Source organism: Micropterus salmoides, unplaced genomic scaffold, assembly GCF_014851395.1.
Source record: "Micropterus salmoides isolate LMB-PRFRI ecotype aquatic unplaced genomic scaffold, ASM1485139v1 Ms_hic_scaffold_13, whole genome shotgun sequence".
Taxonomy (NCBI): Eukaryota; Metazoa; Chordata; class Actinopteri; order Centrarchiformes; family Centrarchidae; genus Micropterus; species Micropterus salmoides.
Genome location: NW_024040374.1, coordinates 13286553 through 13301579, shown reverse-complemented (window position 1 = coordinate 13301579; position 15027 = coordinate 13286553). Strand labels below are relative to the sequence as shown.

At 38.0% G+C, this 15027-nt stretch overlaps 1 protein-coding gene across 1 annotated transcript; it reads left to right on the top strand.

Moving 5' to 3' along the window:
• The first annotated feature begins 1666 nt into the window (after positions 1-1666).
• Positions 1667-5009, top strand: LOC119901348. Its single transcript, XM_038716978.1, has 6 exons — positions 1667-1787; positions 2021-2163; positions 3100-3198; positions 3324-3465; positions 4086-4237; positions 4965-5009. The coding sequence occupies exons 1-6, from the start codon at positions 1667-1669 to the stop codon at positions 5007-5009; spliced, it is 702 nt and encodes a 233-aa protein (XP_038572906.1).
• The last annotated feature ends 10018 nt before the right edge of the window (positions 5010-15027 follow it).

Here is a 15027-nt window from a genome sequence, read left to right as displayed (position 1 = left end):
CCACTTCATAATCTTTGTTTTCACTGTTGGAAGCAAAATTCAAGTCATCTTCTGTGTTTATTTGGTCATCCTCACTGTTCTGAAAGTTAACAAGGGAAAGAGAAAAAAATTATTTGATGAATAAAATAATCTCATTGAATTTGTGCAGGTCCTCTGCTGCCACTGGCTTGGTGCATATTAGGAGAATGCCAGGAGTGGGAGAATGGAGTTAGGGTGGCACTGGACAAAAAGTAATAATGTCAACATAGTTGACAGGGTACATCCTCTGAGAAGCATGAATGTGCTCACCAATTTGCAGTCGGCCCAGCATTGTCGCCTTGGAGCAATAGGTTGGAAAGAACACATAATAACCAGTGGGGCTAAAACTGTGTAATTATGTATTTACCTCTTGAATATCAGTACCCAACAGCCCAGTTGTGGAAAAGTCTTCATTGTCTACTTCATCCTCTTCATCTTCACTGTTGGATGCATTCCTCATGTCATCTTCTGTGTTTACTCCATCTCCTTTATTGTTGTTCTAAAGGTTAACAAAGGAAAAAACATGAAGGGTAAAATGCCAAGGAACATTTCAAGAAATGACAGGCTTGTCTTGTACCACAATTAATAGATATTAGATATTACTGTTTATGTGCAGGAAACTGTGATATGAGAATAATGGTAAACATCTATTTGACAACTTGAGGACAAAAGTGGAATGCTTATAAATATGTCTATATTTATTTAATGAGGTAGCTAGGTCTGAAAAAAATCCAATTTTGATTAGCAGGAAATTTAATTCTAACTTAGATAATAAATTAATAGTTTTAGTCATTTACAAAGTAAAAATACCAAACATTAGCTGGTTATAGCTACACAAATACTAAGAATTATTTGCTTTCCCTTCTTTCATATCATTATAATATTAAAAAAATGTAACTGTCATCACCATCCTCACTATTTGAACTTGAACTGCCATCTTCTTGGCTTCTCTGCATTTGAGAGACAAAGAGACGTTTTAGTCATATAGCTATTTGTAACGTTACTGTTTGTAGACACTTCATTATCCATACATTTAAAATGAAGCCTCATCTTGATAGATTAGCGCAAGACCAGCAGTAAATTACAACTGTCCTGTGTAATCTGACTTTGAACAGAAATAAAAGTGGTCCAAAGTAACTTACCTTTGCATTCCATCTGAACTTAGTTCTCCTTGGTACTGCGTCTGTGCCGCGCAAGTATCTTTTGTAAGGTCCTAGACGTTTTGCCATTAATTCGCTTGTTGTGCACGGCTAAAAACATCTGCTGTTAACGTCAAACTGGACCGAGAGGTAGCCATATAAAAATGAGGTAACGTTAGCCAACTACAGAAGCAAGCTAAATCTCCCGCTTAATCCCAACATGCTTTTCGATGCAGTCGCGCACCTCTCGCGATAGCAGGCCGTGCGATCCGTTTGCACCGTTTGCGTCGTTTGCGTCAAAGAGCTGTGGTTCGCGCGCATCTCACCCGACGGTACAGCATCTTTGATGTTAACTAACGGTCGCGGTTGCCAAAAACAAACATAATTGTCAGTGATAATATTAATTATCCTCCACAATGGCATTTGCGATATATTATTTCAAGGACAAAACCGTGGAAGTTGGAAAAATTGATTGGATGAGTGTTGAAGACCAGCAAAAATCTTAAAAAATGGTCACAGAGTGCCCCAAACTGGAGGATGAAGATGGATGGATAAATGTTAAGTGGAACAAAGGCAGAAAAAAGAAAGATGGTCCGGCCTTTTTTCCTGCTAAGGTGTTAATGCTCGGGGGTAAATTTGCTAGCACTTAATCTGTCACCTAGCTTAATGTTAATGGTTAACTTCAAGGATTAGCATAACTGGGTTTGTTTTGTGTTTTTGGATACTAATAATTTAAAATTGTGGACAATGTTAATTTAATATTGCCAACAAGCTGTCTGTTAGGGAGAGCTTAAAGACGTAGCCCAAAGACCCAGTCGGGATTTTAATTTGCTCAGTGTAATTTACACAAACTCTTTTCATAGACAACTACAGTGACCTTTGCAAGAAGAGGGAGGAATTCATAAAGGGTGAAGACATCTGGAACCAAACACTCAAGAGGAAGACAAAGCCAAACAGTAGGTGGATGGAGGATGTGGAAGAGGAGGACGAATGGCCAACAAAACAGGTAAGTTAAGTTAGTTTCCTTACTCAATATTGATGTGAAGAAAACTTAAACTGAAAAGCAAAGGCATATTTAAATGTAATCAAGGTTTAGCATCTTAGTTTGCCATTTTTATGTCACTAATTACAAGTAATGCCATTTGTTTTTTTCACTTTTATGATTTCTTTATGGTAGATGCTTTATGATAGTTATGAAAGTTTGTAAATGTGGTAATGTTTGATTTAATACTAGAAGTATTTCACCATTTCTGATAAATAAACATTTGTGATTCTTGTTTAACTGATATTTATTGGTGGGGGGGTACATCATCACAACCTTTAAACCCTCAGAATTTAAACAATAATTAGCCAATATTAGCCTCAAATCTCTCTTTGTTTGTTTTTAGAATCACTGTTATTGCACATACATGCTATTCATAGTTTTCAAGTGATGTCACATTCCATGAAAAACGCTCCCTTGGAGAGCAAAACTGACGTTATTTGTCACTGCCTGCCAACCAGGAAGCAAGTGATGCACTGTTAGTATGAGTTTTTCACTTTTGCGTTGCCAAAATGTTGGATGGTTGTTGTACTTTCTGATGCACAAATCGAGGAAAACACAAGCCCGAGCTGTGTTAGGTGAGGGATTCCCCACAATGTAAACGAAAACATTACCGCAGTCGAGCGGCAGCAGGGACCTGGCGCTTTTTAACGATAGAAATATGGCAGCGGATGCTGGAACATGGATTGGAAGTGCCCAATACTTGCGTTTGTGTTCGTAGCTTTCTTTTTGAGTTGAGTTAAGAGATGATCCAAATAAATGTAACTGCTTTTGCGGAGTCTCTAAGGGGGAGTTGCGGCGTGAGCCGTTGTGTTGGTCTGTTGTTTTGCCCTCCAGGTACCGCAAATGTCACGTGACTGAAAACTATGAATTAAAAACTTTCAATTGTCATTTTGACAGCAAAAGAGCAAAAGGGCAACCTGTACCTCAAAAGAGACAGCAGACCAAATGATTGAAGACCTGAAGAAGGAGCTGGTGGCTAAGCGAGCATCTTTAGAGGTAAATTATTTAAGTGATTCATTGAAGTACTAGCTTGTATGTGACTTTGCTGGTAAAGAGGCTGGAGACTATTTAATCTTGTGTCTGACACTGTAGAGTTTTTTTGTCTTTGTGTGTTGGTGTAGTCAACTTCTGAAAAGGAGTCATCAGATGAGGACCTACTGCCCAGGAACTGGAGTAAGGCACAGCTGCAAATAAAGGAACTTAAAAGAGAGAACAAGAGGCTGAAAGAAGGCAATGTTGAAGACATACTAGATGCCATGAGAGGTAATTTTATGATTTTAAAGAAACAAATAATTTGCCCTTAGACAAGAAAAAAATGCAGAGAAAATAAAGCAACATGAAATTTTTAAAGGAACAATATACCCGCAATGAAATAATAAAATATATTTCTTTCTATTTCCTCCTGATTACTTGGCAACCATCATCCTAATGTAATGGATTTAAATGGGTACGTGTTTGTTGATTTCAAAGCAACCAAAGAATACCGGCCAGATAGAAAAATAAAAAAATCTTTGCATCACTGAAAGTCAAAGCCTGAAAATGGCAGTTTCGTACACTTAACTTAAAGACATTGACATTAAAGATTGCCAGTCAATTTGGACCAACACCTTCATGTTGCCTAATGGGTGAACGCTGACAACATTCCCCCTTTATCCACCAAGTCATATAAATTGGAAGGTTTCCTTGGTTCATTAAATACTAATGAAAGCCTTCGAAAAAAGCACAAAATTGTCAAAAATTGTTCCTATTTTTTTTTTATTAAATATAATCAGATGGCATAAAAACTCTTAAAATGTCTTATATTAATCTTGCTGAAACCTGCAGACAATCTAAGCTTTTGCACCTTGGTCTTATAATCATTTATATCTTCATTCTTTTAACAGAGCTTCCGGTAGTAGTAACAAAGTTGAAAGAAGTAATTGAAAAAGTCACACACCAGACCTCAACTTCTGCATCCAACTGGTCAACACCAACAGCATCTGTAGACTCACCAGCTTCTGCATGCGTTTCTCCTGAAGTGGTGTCTGATGATATGGTAACTAAATCTCATACATAGATATGTCACAGTCCATGTGTAAATATGTTGATTATAAATTTGTCGGTACATCTATAACGACTTGGCAGTGACTATACACATTGCCTGGAAAATCACATAAACCAAGGAGGTATTCCCACTTTTCCCACTGGAAAGGTTAATGTCAATGCAGACACTACACAGCCGTGTGGCAAGGTTCTACCTTGCGTGGCACAGTAGCATTTGCACTCTAATTCATGTTTTTATTGGGAAATAAAACACCTCCCAGATTTCCTGTCTTGTCAGGGAATAATAACTTGGTTAATATGCAAACTGCAGTGTTGATGAATACATGGATTTCCCGGGGAATGTGTATGATTGTATTTTCATAACTTTGTTGTGTAAAAACAATGTTAGACCAGTTACAATCTAAGTGATCAGTCTGTTATTTTGCAAACAATGCACACAAAAAGCCCACTTTGATGATGCCCTAAAAACGCTTACCCTAATCTATGTAAAGGTAGGCGTTTAAAGGACATTTTCAGTTACATGTCAATATAGTATTTTGCAGATTGCATTAATATTCAGAAACTTATCTGAAAAAAAACAACAAAAAACTCAAGTTGAATTGCATATCCCTACATGCTCCTTTGACTGTTTATTGTGTTAATTCTGGATGGTAAATTTGGTGATAGAGAAATCAGTTATAAAGTAATGTTTTGATTTGTATTTGTGTTTTAACTCACAGGCCATGCTCTGTCGAAATTTCCTAACATCAGCATCCATGATGTGAGACGCATCATAAGAAAAAAATGCAACAACGAAAGCTACACCAACCAAGCTACTGCAAAGAAGACCGTATGAAAAGAACATTTAGTTTTGTGGTTCCTCTGCCATTTAACAGGGCAGAAACTAGAGGAGTACAACCTAGGAGCTAGTGACCCTACATATGTGTTTATACTGTTTGTTGAACTGGACATCCAAAACAATATTTGTTTAAAACTTTGATTTGTAGAGAAAAAAACTATTTTCATTCCCGAGTTTTACCTTGTGTTCATGTATAGTTCGCTGGTTGTGTACATGCAAGTTAACATCAAGTCTGCATGCCCAAAGTACAGTTAATGGTTTATTTCAAGTATAAATACTATAAGCTAATGGGAAACTTAGTAGTATATTTTAAATGCAGAAACTAAAGAAGTACAACCTGTTTGTGGGTAGCTAGCTATGTGTTCGTACTGTGTTGTCCTTTGTTTGAACTGGACATCCAAAACAATATTTGTTTGAAAACTTTGATTTATAAAGTAAATGACTATTTTGACTCCTGAGTTGTCTTGTGAATATTTATATGTGTAGTCCACTGGTAGAGTGAGTTAACATCAAGTGTACATAAAGTACAGTAAAAGGTATATTTCAAGTATAATACTAATATGTAAGTAGTAACCTAGTAGTACACAGCGCAAAAATAATATATCAATAGTAAACTATAAGTATGATGTTAAGTTCACTGAAAGAAAACTTACAAGTACACTTATAGTATAAAAACTATTAAACTAGTAGTTTACTGAGTAGTATACTTAAAACTGTACTTTCATAAACTACAAATCCAGGCTAGAAGTATATAACTAGTAAACTAGCAGTATATCTATAAGTTCACTTGTAGTACAACTGCAGTACAAAATAAAACTTGGATGTAAACTAGTTGTGAACTCAAAGTTTACCACTCTTACACTTTAAGTATACTTAAAAGTATACTTTTATATACTAAAAAGTGGGCCAATTTAGTCCCAAGAAGTAATAAATTAGTACACTTACAAGTATGCTACTAGTACTATGATCTAAGTATACTTAGTATGTAAAGTATACTTGGGAAATATACTTGAACGTTACTTAAGTTTACTTAGTAAAATAAACTTGAAGTATACTTTATTTTGGTAAGGGCAAATAAAATTGGGAAAGGCTCTCCTATAAACGTATGTTTTAAGAAGGGACTTAAAAGAGTTCACTGACTCAGCCGAACTGATTTCCTCGGGCAGGCTGTTCCAGAGCCTCGGGGCCCTGACTGCAAACGCTCTGTCCCCTTTAGTTTCAGTCGAGACTCTGGAACAGACAACAGACCTCTGCCCGAGGATCTCAAGGTACGTGCTGGTGTGTATGGGACTAGTAGATGGCAGTATTTGTTTTACCATCTGTTGGGACCCGATGACCAGGATTTCTGTTTTGTCTGAGTTCAGCTGGAGGAAATTATTTGACATCCATTTTTAACTTCACAAAGGCAGTTGTTAAGTGAACTCAGCATTCCAGGGTCTGTGGATCTGACGGGCAAGTACATTTGTGTGTCATCAGCATAAATATGAAAATAATACCATGTTTATGGATAATATGTCCAAGGGGAAGCAGATACAAGGAAAACAAAATGGGTCCTAAGACCGACCCCTGAGGCACACCATATTTAACTGGACAGATCGAAGAGACATAGTTGTTTACAGACAAGCAAAACTTCCTATTTGACAGGTAGGATGAAAACCATTCTAGGGCAGTACCAGAGATCCCCACCCAGTGCCTCAGCCTGTCTAACATGATGTTGTGATCAATGGACACAATTCTTTCTAAAATCTTTGCAATAAAAGGCAGTTTTGAAATTGGTCTAAAATTTTGTGGGAGGGAGGGATCTAAACCAGGTTTCTTTAAAAGTGGGTTCACGCAAGCCGTTTTAAAATAATCAGGGACACAACCAGTAGATAGGAGCTGAGATCAAATGGGGCCCAACAGAATCCATTACTATTAGTAAAAACATTGTAGGTATTACATCAAGTGGGGGGCAGCGCGTTGGTGCCGTGGTTATCACCGTCACCTCACAGCATGAAGCTTGTGGGTTCAAACCCCGGTTGCCCGGCCTTTCTGTGTGGAGTTTGCATGTTCCGTGTCCGCGTGGGTTCTCTCCGGGTGCTCTGGCTTCCTCCCACCCTCCAAAGATTGATTGGTGACCCTAAATTGTCCTTAGGTGTGAGTGTGAGTGGTTGTGTGGCCCTGTGATGGACTGGTGACCTGTCCAGGGTGTATGCCCGATGTCAGCTGGGATTGGCTCCAGCCCTCCATGACCCTGTACGCAGGATAAGCAGTTGGACATCATTTGTGATACTGTTTAAAAACTGTAAAACTGGTTAAAACTCTCTTGTTGCTGGGAGGGACCTCTGAGTAAGAGGCTGCGGGGGTAATAGAGGTGATTGACACCACCTTATTGGTAAAATAAGATAAAAACAATTCACAGTCATCATTACTTCCAGCTGAGGCACAAGGAGGGGTTGGGTTTACCAGCTGATCCACAGTCTTAAACAGAAACCTGGGATTGTGTTTTATGTGTAGTAATGAGTTCAGAAAAATAGAGTAGACTTTCTGTACATTTTATTCCCCAACAGGAATGTCTAAATCTTATTTCAAATAATTCTCCACACTGCCAGGAAACAACTTATAGAAATGCTTACGTTTATTTATTTATTATTTAGGTGTTTGAAAAGTAGACCAATATAACATATTGAGTAAAACAAAAATTTAAATATCCACAATGTGTACATTGTTAATCCTCTCAATGCTTAAGGTCCTTGTGGTTTTGGTTTAGTTTGATAAAAAACTGCCAGCCGGGTGACATAAATTGATGCACTGTAAAGAGGAGTTCATTTAATCACAAGTTATTTTTATGATACAATTTATCCTTTATTCATAATTTCTGAACTACGTGAAACCATCTATCTGGTACAGCTGGTAGGTTAGGTTCAGTTTTTTTTTCACTCCACTGACTCTGTCCTTCTGTCCTCCCAATATAGCCATTTAATCAATGGTAAACTACACTCTGTTTCTCAAAGTGGGTCATTTACGTGCATGGAAACCTTTTATTAGTCTACCCACGTGTTCTCCACATCCGCACTTAATTGGCACCTGAACATGTTAGTGCAATAGTTTGATAGCTATTAGCACAAAGAGTCACTGAAGATTAATGTCAGGTAAGGAGGTGTTATATATATATATATATATATATATATATATACATATTTCCCCCTCTGCACAGTGCTCCTAGTTATGTGTGTTATTCTTTTCTCTCAGTTTTCATGACAGTTGACACATGAAGTGGAAAAGTCAGGAGCTGAATTATTTGAAGGCTTTTTGGTTCACATTCAATTCACAGTGGTTTTCCCTAATGGGGGAAGAAAAAAACTACTCTTGGCAGCTGGAAGTGGATATTATTAATTGGTAAAAGCATAGCATAAAAAACACACGCATTTCATGTCTTCATGATAGTCAATAAGTATTACCAGTAAGCCTCTAATTAGTCCTAGAAGAAATACCCAAGCTCTAGCTGGACTAAAACTGGATCAAACCTGTTTGTCCACAAGACGGCTGATTTTATTTAGTCTCAGGTCAAATTATGGTATTCTTAGATGGAATAAAAGTCTTCAGTGTTACAGCTATAGTTTCAAAAGGGTATGTTGTGTATCACAAACTGTTTCAAAGTAAATTTTAAATGTAAGTGTTATGGTATGAGTTATATGTATGACCGCAATCATCCATCCACCCATGATCTATACCCGCTTATACTTTGCAACCATACAATATTTTCAATTGGTTCTGAGCAAAGATTATACAGTTTAAAAATTCCTCATCTAAACACAACTAAAAAATTAGCATTTGATTGTTTTGACACATCTTGTGGTATTATAGCTCAGATGCTTTGGTATAAAAAAACAATAGACGCAGGTTTAAAGGTGGATCCATGAAGCTGTTTAATGTTTTTGCACCATTCTTACTTGTGCACTATACTATATGTATACCTAAACTCACATTTCTTTTGTTTGCTGATACCATAAACTTCTTTGCCAACAACTGAGCACCATTTACTCACACATATGCGGAGTGATTCTCTAATGCAGTCAAAATAAGAACAATATAAAAATAACCAAAAGTGGTTATAGTGTCCAAACACTGGAATATTGGGATTTTGTATTAATGTAGGATCAGGTTATCTGTTTTTGAATTTTGATTTGTTTTGCAGTGATGTGTGAATCTTCTTCATTGAGGTCATGCTGAAACTGAAAGCAGAACTTCATGGGAATTAAACCATTTCTCTATTACTTAGCACCCAGTCACTCCATGTCTCTCAATGACTACATACAGTGCCTTGCGAAAGTATTCGGCCCCCTTGAACTTTTCGACCTTTTGCCACATTTCAGGCTTCAAACATAAAGATGTAAAACTGTAATTTTTTGTGAAGAATCAACAACAAGTGGGACACAATTATGAAGTGGAACAAAATTTATTGGATATTTCAAACCTTTTTAACAAATAAAAAACTGAAAAATTGGGCGTGCAAAATTATTCAGCCCCCTTAAGTTAATACTTTGTAGCGCCACCTTTTGCTGCAATTACAGCTGTAAGTCGCTTGGGGTACGTCTCTATCAGTTTTGCACATCGAGAGACTGAAATTTTTGCCCATTCCTCCTTGCAAAACAGCTCGAGCTCAGTGAGGTTGGATGGAGAGCGTTTGTGAACAGCAGTTTTCAGTTCTTTCCAGAGATTCGCGATTGGATTCAGGTCTGGACTTTGACTTGGCCATTCTAAACCTGGATATGTTTATTTGTGAACCATTCCAGTGTAGATTTTGCTTTATGTTTTGGATCATTGTCTTGTTGGAAGACAAATCTCCGTCCCAGTCTCAGGTCTTTTGCAGACTCCATCAGGTTTTCTTCCAGAATGGTCCTGTATTTGGCTCCATCCATCTTCCCATCAATTTTAACCATCTTCCCTGTCCCTGCTGAAGAAAAGCAGGCCCAAACCATGATGCTGCCACCACCATGTTTGACAGTGGGGATGGTGTGTTCAGGGTGATGAGCTGTGTTGCTTTACGCCAAACAACGTTTTGCATTGTTGCCAAAAAGTTCGATTTTGGTTTCATCTGACCAGAGCACCTTCTTCCACATGTTTGGTGTGTCTCCCAGGTGGCTTGTGGCAAACTTGAAACGAGATATCTTATGGATATCTTTAAGAAATGGCTTTCTTCTTGCCACTCTTCCATAAAGGCCAGATTTGTGCAGTATACGACTGATTGTTGTCCTATGGACAGAGTCTCCCACCTCAGCTGTAGATCTCTGCAGTTCATCCAGAGTGATCATGGGCCTCTTGGCTGCATCTCTGATCAGTCTTCTCCTTGTATGAGCTGAAAGTTTAGAGGGACGGCCGGGTCTTCGTAGATTTGCAGTGGTCTGATACTCCTTCCATTTCAATATTATCGCTTGCACAGTGCTGCTTGGGAAATCTTTTTGTATCCAAATCCGGCTTTAAACTTCTCCACAACAGTATCTCGGACCTGCCTGGTGTGTTCCTTGTTCTTCATGATGCTCTCTGCGCTTTAAACGGACCTCTGAGACTATCACAGAGCAGGTGCATTTATACGGAGACTTGATTTCACACAGGTGGATTCTATTTATCATCATTAGTCATTTAGGTCAACATTGGATCATTCAGAGATCCTCACTGAACTTCTGGAGAGAGTTTGCTGCACTGAAAGTAAAGGGGCTGAATAATTTTGCACGCCCAATTTTTCAGTTTTTTATTTGTTAAAAAGGTTTAAAATATCCAATAAATTTCGTTCCACTTCATAATTGTGTCCCACTTGTTGTTGATTCTTCACAAAAATATAAAGTTTTATATCTTTATGTTTGAAGTCTGAAATGTGGCAAAAGGTCGAAAAGTTCAAGGGGGCCCAATACTTTCGCAAGGCACTGTAATTATCGCTTGCTCTCGTTCGCTTTCTCTACTCTTTCATGTCTTTCATGCTTTTTTCTTCCTGCTCTCTTTATTATCTCTGTCTCTCTCACTCTCCTTTTGCCTTTCTCACTGTTGCTGTGAACTGCCTTTCCCATGCACTGCAGGCGTGGTTATAGCCAAATCCAAGAGGGAATTACTAAGAAAACATCTCTGGTTACCACCGTCTCTGTGGCTATGCTTCTTACCAATTTTTACAACTGGTCTGTTTGAAGTCATGAATGAAAAATGACAATACTCTAGTGCTGACCTAAGAAACAGGTTGGTGGGAGCTATTCACTGGCAATTAGAAACCTCACACAAGTATTGGGCTGCATTCAGTCTTCCTCCTTCTTATTTCTGTGATCAAAAGTCTCAATTGAGGGTATGTAAAAGCTCTTAAGAAAGAGTAGCCAAGCTAAGGCCTTCCAAGGAGCTATCCTACAAGCATTGTTGGTGTTTATTTGAGCTTAAAATAATATCTTAATAGTGGCTAAGGCATGAATAATTGCATCCTCCTATGACTGGTCAACACGTCTGAAATGAAAATTGGATTTATTTACATGGCTGCATCTTTCAAAGCAATTTAATATAATAGCAGTAAATAAGCCTGTACAATATGATAGTTACAAAGTTAATGAATGAAATCCAACTCATAATCAGTATCTGTGCGGGTTTAAAATGTAAAAAGTCAAAAAGAAAGAAAAAACATACAGTATATAACAGAAGATGCTGATAAAACTGCAGCCTAAATGTGATGCAAATGTCATAACTGAAGCAGCTATTACATTTTAGATTGAAAGTTTAGATTCTTGACAATGGAAACCGCACATGACAAAACAACTTCACCGCCAGGTCACTTTTGTACAGAAGCTATTCTAGAGGTTTCCATTGTATCACACAATCTTCTTCAGTAGACAGAGTTTGCCCAAAAACAAATTTTGCTGACACTGCTCCAGAAGAGCTACTAAATAGATCTTGTGGAGATATTGTTTTGTAACCTACTGTTTCAAGGTCAAAATGTAATCTCAAGGCAACATGTGATGAGAAGTCATATAAGTGTTCAGATTAATATAAATTTCAACATTAAGTATTCCATGACAACTGGCCAAACTCCACCTGCTAAGGAAGATCATGTGATATGTTCGAAAGCACCAGAACAGCTACTGTGTGTTGTGGTGAGATTGTTTTCTCATCAGCTATTGCTTTTAGATGGTGCAGGGTGGATAGAAACTGCAGGTTGGTTCTGGATGCTTTGCATTAATAAATAACACTGTTTGTCCTTGTTCCCTTAAACTGATATACTGACTTACATTGTGAAATACCTACAATTCAGGCAGTACTAGAGTTGTTCTCTTCTCTAACATTGCCATTGTTGATTGAACAAGCCCCCTGAAGTTGAAGATAAGCCAGCTCTCTCTGTGTGAACCACAAGGATATTCTAACAGAGCTGCTCTCTGTGATATTGCAAAGAGAAAAAAGGTGATTAATTGCCCAAATATTAAGCTGCATTGATGTTCAGAATTGAAAGCTGAGCTCGTCACAGGCCTGAATGAATAATTGAGCCTTTGACTAAAACGTTAGCATAAAATGTTAGCACGCTAAAACACCCACGCAGGACTTACTTTTCTCCCACTGCCTAATAGGCTTTCCTCCTCCGCCTCCTCCTCCTTCCTTTACCATCTCCTCTTTTTTCTTTTCCAATCTTACAAACACATACACACACCCGACCACCTGGGCAATTACAGACGTCTGCTCATTTTGCCTTGGGAAATTTTGGCAGTTTATGAGCCAGAAAACCACACTTTAGAAGAAACAATTTGGTACAGTCATGAAAGAGCAGAAAATGCAGACCATAAAATGCTTCTCCACGTGGTATAGATACTGCAAGAACCTCTACCTTGAGGTAAATGGTCAGGCAAAGGTAAAAAGACATCATTACTGAACATAACACCTATTTGTAAATATTTCTGTTGAAAAAAAGTGGAAAACAAGTAACATGTTCCACTCACTTAAAAACCACAGTTAAAGTGCCGCTTAGCAAGGCACTGAACTCTGCATCTGCTCCAGCTGACTTCTGGAGCACCAAGACCAGAAAGGAGAAATAAAATGTGCAAAAATAGACCACAATATTCTAAGAACATACGTGGGTTGTGCTTTTTTTTTGATGGTCCAACGGTCAATACTAAACTAAGACTTTAACATCATTTGAAGTAACAAACAGACATTTGTCAACATCTGTCCGAAAAAATCAAGGACGTCTGTGCCAGTTTTCTTTTTCTGTCTCATTATGAAGTTTTCCATCAAGAGAAAACAGTGACTAGTGACAATGTAAGAAAACAAAAAATAACCATCTCGATCATGTTCAAGCCATCATGTGCCCCTCTGGTCCCGTTTGATGTCTCTTTCAAACAAAGGGACAGAAACCCCCCACAGAACAGAACAAAGGCACACAACACTTTCCATATAAATGCGGAGTGGAAAGAACACTAAAACCAGAGTAAGAGTGAGCAGATGTGCCCAGCACAGAGATGACACCATGTCGTTCGTCTTTGAAAAAACCATATGTTGTCTGATGTTGGGGACATGTAAAACGGCTATCGTCATTCATGGAGCAGAGAGGAAAGGCTATGTGGTGCTGAAGCTGTTGGGTGGGTTGTAATTTGTTTTCTGCCTGTGCGTTGACAGCAGTGCCACTCCTGCCACCTTCTGGACCTCAGTGAGATGGATGGATTGGGTCAGAAAAGGAGAAAGAAAAAACAGAAGTCAACAGCAACAAGTTCTCATCTAAAAGGTATGTATAAATTACTATAAAGCCTGACTGAATTTGTTCACAAACTTGGCTTTCAAAATGAAAGGGGAATGCAGAGGAATGAAACAACCACTGACATATGGAAGATTTTATTGGACTTAATATTTGTAACCCACAGAAAATCCACAAATGTGTACTATGATGCGCAAATATGTCACTATCTACAAATATGTATTTTTACCTTTGTAATGTACATTCATATCCACAAAAATACAGAGTGACTTCTACACACAAAATAGTTTTTGCACATTTGCAGATTGCTTTCTGTCAATTTGTGGGTCATGTTACATTTGTAACTTCCTTTTTACACATTTGTGGAATTTTGTCTAATGTGTACTGCGGAGATCTGTAAAAGAAAATATACACAAATATCTCACTACCCAAAACATGTATTTTTACATTTGTGTTGTGTAAAATCATATCGACAAAAATACAGTGCAATTTGCAAATATGTACAATTTACTCTGCACACACATATTTTAATTTCACATACAGAGTGTTATTTACGCATTTGTGAATCTATTTTACACACAACAGTTTTTGCACATTTGCAGATCATTTCCTGTCAATTTGCAGGTCATGTTAAATTTGTGACTTCCTTTTTACGCATTTGTGGAATTTTGTCCACTCTGTACCACAGAGATCTGTAAACAGAGATCTGTAAATGGGAGAGCAGTGTATTAGCTACACCAGCAGGTGGCGGTAGTGACATTACCTCTCATGAGTTGTAAGAATATCCATTGCAGTACCCCCAATCAGGACTGACATAGGTAGCCAGCAAGAGAGACTGCATGCAATGGATGTTGTTCACCTGCACAACAGGTGTGATTGGACTGGGATGATGTTCTATGGCATTTAGAGTTGAAAGTTTTCATACTAGAAGGGCTGAATGGAATGAGAAAAAATACTAAAAATATACAATAAAGTCACCCAGGTTTGTTTTAGACAAATTAATTTCATCAAAGGCAGGTAAAGTCCATTTGGAGAAGCTCAGACTGCTGGAGTCACATGTTATTTGTGCCAATAGTAATAGCAAAAACCTTTGGAAAATATACACAGTGCTGGCAAACTGAGTAACAACCAAGTAGGAAGCCAATGCAGAAGTGCCTAAAACTTGCATTGTTTCTAATGACCAGCAGGGCAACTCCACTGTTGTAAAAAAGTGTGATTGCATTAGTCAATGACAAAATGACCCTACTTCTTGCTT